Here is a 13,398-nt window from a genome sequence, read left to right as displayed (position 1 = left end):
TAGCACTGAGCTAACATCTGCTGCCAATCCTCCTTTTTTTTTGCAGAGGAAGATTGGCCCTGGGCTAACATCTGTGCCCATCTTCCTCTGCTTTATACGGGACACCGCCAAAGCATGGCTTGACAAGCAGTGCGTTGGTCCGCACCCGGGATCTGAACCTCCGAATCCTGGGCCGCCGAAGTGGAGTGTGTGACCTTAACCACTACACCACCCAGCTGGCCCCAAGTTAAATTAAATTTTAAAAGTAAAAACTACATATTTAGTCATTCTTATGCCCAGTAAAGTTTGAGTATCACTACCTGAGGCTGAAAAAGAGAGGACCAGAATTCTTGGGGCCAGAATTCAAAACGTATACTCCTCCACAATCCCCCAACAGGACCACCCCCTCTTTCCTTTCTGAAACCAAATTGTCTTTAGGGGCGGTTAAGAAAGGGGAACTGAGGAAACCATGTCCCATTTGAAAGTCAGGCTTGGGGTGGGGGAAATGAATTATTCCATGGGTCTACTTTCCAGAACCTTCAGCTGCAGACTCTGTGCTCGGGGTCCAAACAGCTTTAATGCAGCCCCTGAACGCCCCTAGAGGGTTTGTGTCCTCTGCTCTGAGCCTGATTCTGAGCCCTGCATCTAGCTCTGCTTTTCCAGAAAGCAAAATGGCTCCTCTCTGTTAACACCAGGCCCATGTTCTAGCAATTAGCCCAACAAAGGATTTTCCAAATATGGACCCAAAAAAACATGTGCACTTTGAAGGCCACAGTGAAGCTTAAATAGCTAAAACTTATTAAAAAGAAAGCCAACAATTGACGCCAAAAGCGTGAGTCCTTAAAGAACAGAACAGCAAGACAAAAGCCAGAAAGAGGAACAAAAATATGCATTGTAGGGGAGGGGTGAGCAGGGAGGTGTAGATTTATATGGAAGAGTTGACATCATTGTTTCCCAATAATACTCAGCATGCAGGAAACAGATGGGAAAGAAGTGGTGGAAGGGGCTACTTATGGTAACAGGGCATGCTCTCTGCTTAGAATCCTGCCCTGCGGAACCTAAATGCTTTACTTTAAAAACTGGGGATGGAAACTCCGTTGCCAGAAGCTTTATGAAAGTCTAACTGAATCCTACTGAACTTATCACCTTGGCAAGGCACGGCAGAATGGAGCTCTGCCTATCAGACCCTGATTTACGGCCAGCAAAGCTCTGGCTGTTTGGGTCCAGAGGAGACAAAGTCATGGAAGGGGAACTTAATGTCAGACAGGCATGGTTGGAGTCTTGCTTCTCCCACTTCCTGGCTGGGTGGCATTAGGCAAGTTACTTAACCTCTCTGAGTGGGTCTTCATATATAAAATAGGGGAGGAAACAGAACTTTCCATATGCAGGGGGGAGCAGTCAAGGTTGCACATTTATGCCATACAGCTAAATTTAATCAAGAAACATAATTAGGGTAGCCAGTTAATATCATTTTAAAAAGTTTTATCTTTTAACAGAATCGCCCGTTCTTCTGCTCTTGGGCAGGGCACAGACACAGCCAAACCAATTGCCACTCTTGTTATTCTGCCTTCTCCTGAGGGGAGGTTTGCTTTCTTGCCACTCAAGACAGCTTGTCAGGCCAAGCCTGGCCCCTATAAGTTGAGAGTGACTTATAGTTTAAGAAGAGTTGAAGCATCTTCTCCCCCAGGGTACAAGAGGGTGTGATCAATTACAAGTGTCATGCAAAACCATGTGGTTTCCTGTAAACACAGCCACCCCATCTTCCCATATCTCCCTCATTCCTCACAGTCAGATGATGTCTGTTTCTCATCTTGCTGATTTTCGCCTTTCGAACTACCCACTCTCTCTGATGATTCTCTTTCACTCGGCTGCCCCTGCTTGCACATCCTCCAGAGCCCTCGTTGCATTCTTCTTCGTACTTCCTTTAGCTGTTTTCCCATCTTAAGACCCTACTAGGCTGAGAGCCGCTTGAGAGCATCTTTGTAAACCCAATAATGTCTAGCATATTAGAATCCCATTAAATACGTGTTGCATTGACTTGAAAGCCCCACACGAGATGGTTTCTGAATAAAACCATGAAAAAAGCCAGGGACAGAAATATGTATAATTACACAAATTAGCTCAATTGCTTTTCACGAAGGCTATAGATTTATTTATAGTTTGCCGGAATCTTACTTTATATGTCAAACTGTTTTCTGGCGTCTGTAAACAGTAAGAGCTGGTATATGTTGCTTTTTTGCAGGGGTGACATTCACCCCTCTCCCTCTGGGGGTGGTGAGGAGGGGGCCCCCAAAGGCATTCTGGGCCAGCATCAGGCCATGGGTGTGGTACCAGGGCCTGGTATGCATCAGCCAAGCTTGAACTAGAACAAAGAGTGCCTGAGACTCGATCCCAGAAACTCAGTTGGTTCTGGGGCCCCGCCAAGAATGTAGTTCATACCAAGGAGTGACTGGTGAGGCCCTAGGAAGAGGCAGTGTTGCACTGGGGCATCCTGTGCAAAGTCTGGGTCGGTTTCTTTCTGGGAGTAGCTATGAACCCTTGTGGGGAGCCTTAAACAATCTTGGATTCCTGATATTCCAGCATATCAGCCATGTCCCTAATCCTGAGCTTCCTAGAAGGGCTCTAATACTGGCTTCCTGAGCAGGAAATAGGGTCCATCAACCAACTGCTGTGTGTTGGCCATGAGGCTCACCCTGAGGGGCCTAGGAGCTACCACATCTGCGTGATGCCACCTGCCTTCGGCGGAGCTCACCATCGACTTGCATCCACAAAGCCAGTTAGAAAACAGAATAACAGGTAGAATGAAGACTAAATTGGGTGCCTTTGACTCGAAGGCAGCAGGTGTTCAAGAGGGAAGGAGGATTGTGGCTGCACTGAGCAAGGAGGGGCCCGGGAGGAAAAGATGGGGTCTGATTGGACTTGAAAGCCGGTGGGTTTAGAATAGGTGTGTGTGAAAAGCGCCTTGCAGAGAGTAAAGGGCCATGCCAATATTAATTGTCATTATTACTATTAATGATCTACTCTGGGCGAAGAAAAAGCAAAGGGACAAAAGGCTACTTTCTACAGGTTCTTTTTTTGACAAAACTGTAACGTAAATGCCAAATTATGAAATACGTTATTCTGGGAGATTGCGTTGGTGATCTTGGGAGGCAGAGAGATCTGGATTTAAATCCTGCCTTTCCTACGTCTAAAATCTTGGCAAGTGATTTACCCTCTTCCATCTCAGTTTTCTCCTCTGTAAAATGTAAAAATGCCCACTTCTTACCCATGTCGAAAATATAACTTTGCATATATAAGGGCGCTGGCTCATGTAAGCAATCAACGCAGATAGTAATACTAGCTACTAATAAAAAGAGCAAGCAGGTCTGATTTGGGACTCAGCCTTCAGTTCTGGGTCCCTTGTCTCCTTCCAGGAGACCTTTTCTTCTCCCTTCTCTCTTTAGCCAGCCAGCAGCCTAACGTTCTCAGCTTTCTCCATCAAACGTTGTTATTAGAAAAAATCTAGCACAGTGTCTATTTTCTGAATTGCGGTCACCACATTTCCTCCAGCAGTTCTTTATTTCAAGCCTTAGCTAAAATTGAGTGCTGGGGGGAAGAGAGGAGGGACAGAGGGTGCTCTCTGGACTCCTGGAGTTCCATCAGGCTGGGCCCCCTCGATCAGGACTCGGGGCCAGCCCTTTGTCCTGGGGGACACCAGGACCAGTCAAACTCAAGCATGGCATTTGTTTTGGGGCATAGAGAGAAATAGCTCAGAAAATTGGGTGCGACATGCCCCCATCAGCAAAAAGAAAATTAATTTGAAGGGTGGGGATAAGTGGGAAAATGCCACATTGGCTTAAACATGTGGTAAGCAGTGAGTGAAAAACAAAACAAAACAAAAAACCAAACAAACAAGTAGCTCCATGTTCCTGGGCCTCGAGACTGGCGTGAAGGAACCATGTAGAGGGGAGTGGAATCCTGAGACCCAGACGCCAGCGTGGGCCGCAGCTCAGCTTGATCTGTCTCTTCTGGAAGGTATGAGCACCAGGTAGCCCCAACCAGAAGGATCTATTACTACTTTGTCCAGAAATATTTAGCTACAATGTCTAGTGGAAAAGGAGTGGAGAGCACTTCTTATCCCCAGACTGAGTCCTGGATCTTTCAGCCCCGCCCGCTTCTCCCACCCACTGCTGCACAGCCACACCCACAAAATCCCAGGAAACCTTCTGCAGTCAGGTGATTCCCGGGGACAAACAGTTCCCAGCAAGTGTTTCAGAACTGCCTTGGTCAATCAGCTTCTGGAATTCAGAATGCGTCTCCCCTGCTCCCCACTCCCTCAGAAGAGGTTTCCAGGCTAGCCTACAGATGCCTAATGGATCAAGGGGGAAAATAAAAAGAATGCATTGAAAACCACAGCTCTAATGGCATTGGGGAGCTCATCCACCCCTTACAGCATCATCTGTGGGAAAATGCCTTCCTTGTTTCAACACATTTCCCTCTGCCCCAAGGATAAGGCCAGGCCTTCAGCTCCCCCGGGGCCCCAACATATGGTCCACTTGGCTCCAGGGCAGGTCTGGGGCGACAGGGGAGTGGGCTTCCTTGGCAGCCCAACGCCTGGGCCTCCTGGGTCTGGAAGACATCTGACTGGCTACAGTGGGGGTGGGTAAGGGTGGAGGAAGGGTGAGGCTATGCCTGTGGTCAAGGGGGGTTCTTGGCAGAGGTCTGGAGAGTGGGCAGGAGGGAGGGATGTGGGTAGGTGGAAGTGGCTGTTTCTATTCTCTGTGTGGGTTGTGTCTGTCATACCCAGACTATACAGGGTCAGTCACCGTTCGGCTTCATGTTATCAGTCAATTTGCTCTGGGTTTAAAGCTGTAACTCTCCTCTTTTGGTTCTTCCTGTTTCACTCTGGGAGCCCAGATTTGGGGGTGCCCCTCTAAACTCAAGCCCATGAGGCTGTTGTTCTATCTCCACAAACTTCAGCTCAGCGCCTGACTTCTTTCAGTTCCCTGTGGGTCCAGGAGGGGCTGGGTGTCTTTCTTAGACCATTCTGAGGCCCTCTCAGTTTCAGACTGACATTCTGTGCTTCCACCACTGTACACTGATGCCCCACCCCTCCCCCTGGCTCTGGCAAATCCCTGCAGAACTGGCCTCTCCATTCAGTGTGGCAACCAATCTGCATCCCATCCCTCTCGGTAACTGATTAACCCACCTGACCATATCACTGACTCATTTCATTGGAGCCCTCATTCATTCAGTCATGGATGGCATGTGGTTATGCTAGGCCCAGTCCAGGGTGTTATACAAGAATAGCTGCGTGTACAGCTCAACATATGCCTGCCCTCTGCTAAGTGCTTTGCCCATACTAACTCATTTATCTTCACATCAGTCCTATTATCCCCATTTCACAAATGAGGAAACTGAGGCCCAGAGTGGGTAAGTAACTTGCTCCAGGGTCACTCAGCTGGGAATAGGCAAAGTTGGGATTCTAACCCAGGGAGTAAGGTCCCAGAACTCCTACTGGGAGCTCCCAGCAGGGGCATCTGACTTGGGAGGATGGTTTCTAGAAGCAGCCGAGACCCAAAGGATGAAGAGTTAGCCAGCGAAGGTGTGATAATGATGTGCCAGCCAAGATGCTGGGAAGGAAACAATTAAAACAAAGAGAATACCCTTGTGCTGGTACTCCACGCAGTGTGAAATCTTATCTTGAACAGAAAAATATTTACCTTCCTTGCTAAGACTTTGTTTGTGTTTGGGTATCTTGTCTATTTGATTGTAGACAAAAGCCTTCCCATTTTCTCTTTCAGTTTTCTCTCCAGTCGTGACAGCTAACTTCAAAGCTTAATTGAGCCATTGGATTCTGAAAATCTGTTCACATCCCTTAGCCTGTAAATTTCTTGAGTCCGGGGTGCGTTTTTCTTTCTCTCCCACAGTACCTCCACAGTGCCTTAATCTATATTTGTTAAATAAATGAATAAGCAAACTGAGAGAATAGTTTAGCCTCGGAAATGTAGAACGGCTATATCTAAAAATTCCCATTACCTCATCCTTGTTCTTTGAAATGCTGGGGTTATCTTACTCTCATCAAACTCAAAATTATATTTTGTAATGGGCATTTATGTATTTATTTGTTATGAACCTTTGTCATCCCTCAAATCAAATATATATATTTTTTTCTTTTTCAATCTGATAAGAACTAGAAAAAAGTCTTCAGGAATAAAAAGGCTCCCAGTTCTTATCAAACATTCAGAGGGTGCATTCTGAATTGCGAAGGCTGCTTGTCCCGGGGGAAAATGGTCTGTAAACTCCTGCACTGTGAGCAATGGTTCTCAACTCTGCCTGCATATCAGAATGATCTAGAACATGCCCATGCCTGGGCACCAAAAGATTCTGATTTAATTGGTCTGAGAGGGGGCCCGGGCACCAACTTTTTTTTTAAAGCTCCCCAGGTGATTCTAATGTGCCACCATCATGTGAACCACGGGGCCAGAGCAATATTGCTTTTTACCAGGGAGTGAGTAACATGACAAAGATTGTTTGGAAGGGTGAAAAAGTCCTCAGCCGTAGGAGTGGGGCCAGCATGGAGGCAGAAGACAGCTTTCCCGATGACGCTTTCTTACTCATCCCCAGACTCCTGGCCCCAGCATCCCCCAGCACTGTGGGAAGCCCCAGAGCACTCGGCTCGGAGGGGAGAGGTAGGAAATGCTCATGGATGCACTCTGGCCTCACAGGGCTTCACCCAGGGCCTCCCAATCACAGGCGACAAAATGATGTGGTTTTTGTTACATAGCTGCAAGCAAGGGCCTTCATACTCGGTGGTGAAAAAGAAAATGGTACTATTTTCAGCATCAGCAGTGAGGAAGGGATGATCCTCTCCCTCCATTCCAGACAGGAAGAGAAAGTTATCTGGTTCCCAGGGGAGAGCTGGGGGTTGGGGCAGCAGCCACTGTGCTGGAAGGGAAGTGAAAGGAGAGGTGCTGGCCAAGTCAGCCAGGAGCAGCTTCACGCCATTCTGGGGTGTTCTCACCAGGCTGGAGAACACAGTCAAAGGGGGAACCTGGTCCTTCTCATGAGGCCGACCTGCAGCTGGGGATGATCAACAGCAGGGTCTGAGCTTGGCATCTACAAGGATGCCCGCAGAAACCGTATGCACAATTTGAGCGTGTGTCTGTTTAAGGGAAAGGGTTTCTGTTTTTCATCAGCTTTCTAAAGATGCAGGATGACAACTGGCCCTGAGCAACGTCTACTGTCAGCTGAACGCCTAATTGTCACCTGCACACCCTGCCCTGTCGGATTTGTCCAACTGAAGGAAGCAGGGCTGGGCCACATCAAACTACAGAAGCAGATGACACTCGTCCTCTGTGCTCAGCCCCAGGGGTGTAGCTTCCCCATGTTCAGATGACCCGAGCACAGCTAACTGTCACCAGCTTTGTCCCCACCCAGCTCGGGGCTTTCCCTCCCTGCTTAAGCACAGGGCTCTCCCGGCCTCCCTCCATCTCTGCTCTTCCCTTCCGTCCTTGTGCTCCCAGATGTGAAGCCATTTTTCTCTGTCTCTACCTATGTCCGTCACTCTACCCTTGACCTCCAAAGTTCAGTAACCGTGATGTTAGTCTTGTGAGGCCCTCCCTAGCCTTCTGGCTCCTGGTTACCACACTGACTTGTCACCCTCAGGATTCTTGTCTGAACTTCCAAGGTGATGGGCAAAGGGGCAGTGCCCAGCTCAGCTTTTCCTCCCTGGGAGCAGAGTCCAGGCCTTGTCGATTAGCTAATGCATGTTTCAGAAAGTCCAAGAGGAGGACACCTTGTTTTAGAGAAAACCATTAGCACTGACTTTGTTTATTGATGCTACACTATAACAAAAATAAGAGACAACTAGCTAAGTAGTTTTAGAGGTAGGAAAAAAAAATTCTAATTACTCTCATTTATATAAGCTGCTTATTATGTGTGCCTAATTCCCATGTGGCATCATAATGGTGTGTGGATCATTAAATGGGTCAGTTTCCTTTCGTTTCAAAGCTAAACTCTCTCAGGTATGTCAGTCTTGAATGTTTGCTGATTCTGTGGCAGGGTTGTCTGCTTTCAATTTAGGAAAAAAAAATCATTAGATGAGAATGTTGGCCTAGAAAAGGAAGCCAGGGAGGGGAGAGAAACCTAGTGGGCCAGGGCCCTCTGCAACCTTCATGATTGACTGTATGACCTTAGGCAGGTCAATTTACCTCTCTGGGCCTCCTCCTCTCCTCCTCAGGGCAGGGAGCACTGGGTACTGGTTTTCAAATTTTTTCTTTAAGCAGTAGCCCCCTTCCTTATCTTCCAAATGAAACATAGATGGAAGTCCAAAATATAAAGCGGGTGAAAGAAAAGCTGCCAAAGGCTGCCTTTGAGGTGTCTTCACAGAATCCTGGGATTCCTGGTTCATCCTATGATCTATGACATTGTAAGAACGGGGCACGACTGGCAACCACCTCTATGCAACTCGCACAGCTTTGGAGAGAGGGCTCAGAATGACACCCACATGGGGGAAGGTGGCATCCCAGGAGCATTGTAGTGAACCCGGACTTTAACCTCAAGTCCCCTGCAAAAAACAGGTGGAGGGCAACGTTTCATTCTGCACTTCTGCGGGTAGTGGTTAAGATGCATACTTGGAGTTGTCTCACAGTCAAAAAACTCAATCCAAGCAATTTTATTTCAAATCTACCTCCGCAGATTGTTGGAGAGGAGTAAATGAATTGACTCAGTTATGTCTCCATTTCAAAAGAGGCAGTTTCGAAACCTGTGGTCCCCCAAGCTCGAAAATACTGAGCCATTTGTCCTAATGACATAGCAGACTCTGAACTCCAGCATACCGCAGGAATATCACACCACTGCAAATTACTAGGTGGTGCTGAGTCTTTGAAAAAACGGAATTGAAACAAAAGCATTGCCCTGTTTTTGAGACACACATTTGATATGAGCTAATCAAATAGTTTTTGAGATTATTTTCCTGGAGGCAGAATTATTCTGCACAGTTAAACAGCTCTTCAGTTTCCCCCTTTGTTGTATCTATGTATAAACACACGGCCCATATAGTGGACTATTTTCTCTCTCACTGAAGTTTCTGAAGACAAGGCCTTTTTGTCACCGGTAAGCGCAGGGCCAGTCAACCTTACAAAAGGAGTCATTTAATGCTCAATTTCCCCAACTTTCCTATGATTAAAAACTTCTAACCTCAAATGCTGTTATTGTAGTCTAGATTGTTTTCTTTCCCCCTCCCCCCACAAATGTTTAAATTGTCTCTACTCTGCAGGATTCCCTTTCTTTTTTTTCAATCTGACCTTGAAAACAGAGACGTTCCCCTTTTCTTTTACATACCCTAAACTATTTAAAAATGACCTTTTTACTACACTCTTCTTGTCTGACACACCAAATGCTAATCTGAAAGCCAAGAGGAGGTAGAGGGTCTGGGGGGTTGGGAAGGGGAGGGAGGGAGGTACTATGTATTTGGCATCGGTTCAGAAATTCAGAAAATGTTTGCGCAACCACTCCCCCAGCCAGGATCCACCGCACCCCCTGCCTTCCAGCACATTAATAAAAAAAGATGTGAGCGGATGAAATTGGAGATCCCGGGAGGGACACCTAAGGCGATCACAACCATGTAGTAGGAGAAGCCATCACCATCCCACATGTCCAGCCCTTATCCCTCCCCTCTGATATCCAAAGTTTAGGACCAGGACCTCTCCAGCTCCCACCCCCAACCCCCAGAGGTAGCCGGTTAAACTTGTACCAGCACCGCCCATTAACGGCTTGTGTGAGACAAACGGAAGGACTGACACAACCTCTGCACGTCGGGTGGCAGCGCTGTGCACCGTTAAGAATCATACATGTTCTTTAGGAAAAAAAAAAGTACAATGAGCGCACAGGCCTGGAATACATTAACTTGTGGACTGAATCTCACACACCCCAGGAGAGTCCATCTCTCCCTCAAACAAAAAGAAGGGGAAGAAAAGGCGAAGGCACGTTACCATCCTGTCCTGAGCTTTCCAGATATTCGGTCAGGTCACAGCCAAAGGCACTGGCGGCTCCCTTTCGTTTCAGCTTCTGCTTGGCACCCTTGTTCTTCATGAGTTAGTCCCAAAGAGGTTGCCCCTCCGTCTCCCCCTCCCCTCTGCTTGGCACCGCGCCTAAGGCGGTCTCCGGGGTTAGCTCACTGGCTGCGGCGCGGCTCTGGGGGGCCGCATGGGCGTCCAGAAGAACCTGGGCCCGGGGCGGTGCGCATGGACCCCGCGGGGCGCGGAGCCTGAGATCCACGGCGCGCTCCTCCAGGGCCGCGGTGCCGGAGGCCGTGCAGAGCTGGCAGCGGCGGGCCGGCGAGCTTGGGAGTGTCACTTCCTCACTTGGAGTCCCAGGGACTTTCACAGGCTCCTGCGGTGTCTTCGGGTGTTTTCCTCCGCCTCAGAGCGCGGGCGAGCTCTCCTCTCCGCCCTTCTGGATGCCCGGGAGACGACGAGAGCGCGGAAGCGGGCAGCAGCCGGGGGCGAGGAGACAGCCCAGGGGCTGCCGCGGGTCCTCCTCCCTGCGCCCGCCGCCGTGCCTTCAGACGGCTTTGGTCAAACGAAAAACAAGCATCCTGTCTCTCTCGCCCGCCCTCACGCCTTCCTTTTTTTCCTGTCTTACAAATCCTAGGATCATCCAGCTCAGGAAATGCTGGAAGGAAGTTAGCTAGGGAGGGGGGGCGGAGGGTGGAAATTTTTGGCAGCTCTGAGCCTGTGTGTGTATGGAGCCGGAGGAAGTAGGTGGGTGGGTTGAGGAGCACGGGGTGGGGGAGAGAACGCGCTCTTCGGAGAGCCGCTCTGCGCCTCCAGAGATAACTGGGCAGCCCGGGAGGAAATCGCCGCTCTCCGAGGGGGACCCGCGGCCCGAGCCGCCGCTTCCTGCCCCGCCGACGGCTCTTTGAAGAGGGCGGGAGGCGGCGCGCTGGCTTTCTGGACCGAGGGTGCGAGGTGGCACTGAAAAAAAAAGTCCTGCCTCGATTTTATCCTTATTGTCATCCTCTCTTGGACACTTTCTATTTCGGTGCCTGCCTTCTCCTACACAAACACTTGAAGAGTAACGACAGAAACAGAGAGAGGGATTGCAGCGGAGAAACCCGACATGGAGCGGTTTCGCGCCGGCCACTCCCATCCTCCTCTCCCAGGTACCCCGACCCCGCTGACTCCCCTCCACGCTGAGCAAAGGATGGGGGCTGCCGCTTTGTAACCACTGCTCGGGAAATCAGATTTCTGGTTACAGATTCAAGTTCACACACACACACAAATATTATTGCAAAGTTTGCTAACTGGAAGCGATTTGGGGGGAAATCCAGGATATAAGGTGACTCTGATATTTTAGCATAATGTGGAGACAACAATCTCCCAGGTTGTTTCATAATTTGTCTCAAGTTTTTGGGACGGCATGTTTTTTCTTCTCCAGTTAGATTTGAAATTCCTTGACTTCTGTGTACTCAGCACACAGTAAGCACTCAAATTCTTCTGATTTAACCATTTGAAGATTAGATTAAACTTCCTGTATAAATTCAAATCCATATATAGGCTTGAAGGGTAGGGACATTCATTCAGCTCAGATTGCTGGCAAAAGCTTTGTGTGCAGTATTTTAGTTGCCAAATCCCTTTACATTCATTATATTTCCTATGTATCACTGTGACAGTTTATGAACTTTGACCCCTGACCTTCTCTCTTTGTCAGAGGTCACAGATAGCCTGCCTGCCAAATCTGGCCCACAGATGCATTTGGTTTGGCACACACCACGCTTTAAATTTTTTTAAAATTAATTGCCAACGTTAATGAGTTAAAAGATTTCACGTCAGAGATCTGGATTTCTGGCTTCTCTTGTAAAAATGGAAGATCTGATAACACCGAAAGTGCATTCCCACATGGCAAGGTCTGCTGGTGCCAAATTGTGACAGCCCCCTTGGAGGTGCCCACTTTAGAGAGATGAGTCTTCCAGTGTGAAGCCCCCACTGCCTGTCTTCCCCCTTGGCTCCTGCCTGGCCTCTGGGGCCACTTGAATTCTCAGCCCATGCTCTGTGTATGGTGTCTCCTTCCTTGCATTTTCCCGTCTGTCTCTCAGTGACACCAGCATTGCCCCAGTCATCTTGGCGAGACATCTTCAAGTAACCACTGACTCATTTCACTCCTTCCGCCCCCACCTCCAGGCTGGTCCTGCCCAGACCCATGAATCCTTCAGAATGCCTCTCCTCTGGATTTCTTCCTTTCCAGGCCCATTCAGTGAGGATTTTCACTCCTCGGTTATCAGAATAACTCTTAGTGGGGTTTGCTGAGTCCGATCTCTTCCTACTTCACCCATCCTGTGTACTAATGGCCCGATGAATCTTCTGGAAGTATTGCTGTTGTTATATGCCTGCTTTGCTCAATTACTCCCTGTTTCTTACTGTCAGGACAGCAATTTCCAAGCATTTTGTAAGCTTCTTGGAGAACCTTCAGAAGGTATTTAGTATAATGGCTTATTCCTCCCTTATTTATAGAGAAGCATCTCCACATGAGACTGTAATTATTACTGTTAACATTTGTTTAGGTGTTTTCTTTAGCAAGGGCTTTCATATTCCTTATCTCATCTGACTACAGGGGATTTCATCACTCTGGCAGCAAAGGAGAAAGGCTGAAGGGGTGTTTTTCTCCTGGGTCTAGGTCCCCAGGGCACAAATTATGGATAAATTGTCAAGCCCTGTGAACTACCTTTTTAAATCTTTAAAGACATCCTTTTTTTTTTTTTTTTTTATGAGGAGATCTGCCCTGTGCTAACATCTGCCAATCCTCCTCTTTTTTTTCTGAGGAAGACTGGCCCTGGGCTAACATCTGTGCCCATCTTCCTCCACTTTATATGGGACGCCGCCACAGCATGGCCTGCCAAGCTGTGCGTCGGTGCGTGCCCGGGATCCGAACCGGCGAACCCCAGGCCGCTGCAGCGGAGCACGCGCACTTAACCGCTTGCGCCACCAGGCCAGCCCCTAAAGACATGCTTTGAAGTTTTCATTTTGAAGTAATTTCAGTTTATAAAAAATTTGCAAAAGTCAAAGAATTCCCATATACCTTTCACCCAGCATTCCCAAATATTAATATCTTATATAACCAGAGTACAATTATTACACTTGGGAAATTTATATTGATACAATAATATTAACTAATTAACAGACCTTATGCCTATATGAATTAATTTTTTTTTTTTTAAAGATTTTATTTATTTATTTTTTCCCCCCAAAGCCACAGTAGATAGTTGTATGTCACAGCTGCACATCCTTCTAGTTGCTGTATGTGGGACGCGGCCTCAGCATGGCCGGAGAAGTGGTGCGTCGGTGTGCACCCGGGATCCAAACCCGGGCCGCCAGTAGCGCAGCGCGCGCACTTAACCACTAAGCCACGGGGCCGGCCCTGAATTAATTTTTAATTACA

General features: G+C 48.2%; 1 protein-coding gene across 2 annotated transcripts in view; it reads right to left on the bottom strand.

Annotated features, from left to right (window-relative positions):
• Positions 1-10,848, bottom strand: part of ARHGAP31 (Rho GTPase activating protein 31) — a 113,183-nt gene extending 102,335 nt beyond the window's left edge. For both annotated transcript variants that reach the window (XR_009222225.1, XM_058555838.1), the window contains exon 1: positions 9,954-10,848. Coding sequence is in view for 1 of the 2 variants with exons in the window: in XM_058555838.1 (XP_058411821.1) it covers positions 9,954-10,053 (100 nt within the window). In the remaining variant the exon portion in view is untranslated. The remainder of the gene's footprint in view (positions 1-9,953) is intronic.
• Positions 10,849-13,398: the final 2,550 nt, after the last annotated feature.

The sequence above is a fragment of the Diceros bicornis genome, chromosome 15 (genome assembly GCF_020826845.1).
Source record: "Diceros bicornis minor isolate mBicDic1 chromosome 15, mDicBic1.mat.cur, whole genome shotgun sequence".
NCBI classification, from domain to species: domain Eukaryota; kingdom Metazoa; phylum Chordata; class Mammalia; order Perissodactyla; family Rhinocerotidae; genus Diceros; species Diceros bicornis.
This window is presented reverse-complemented; position numbering and strand designations above follow the sequence as displayed.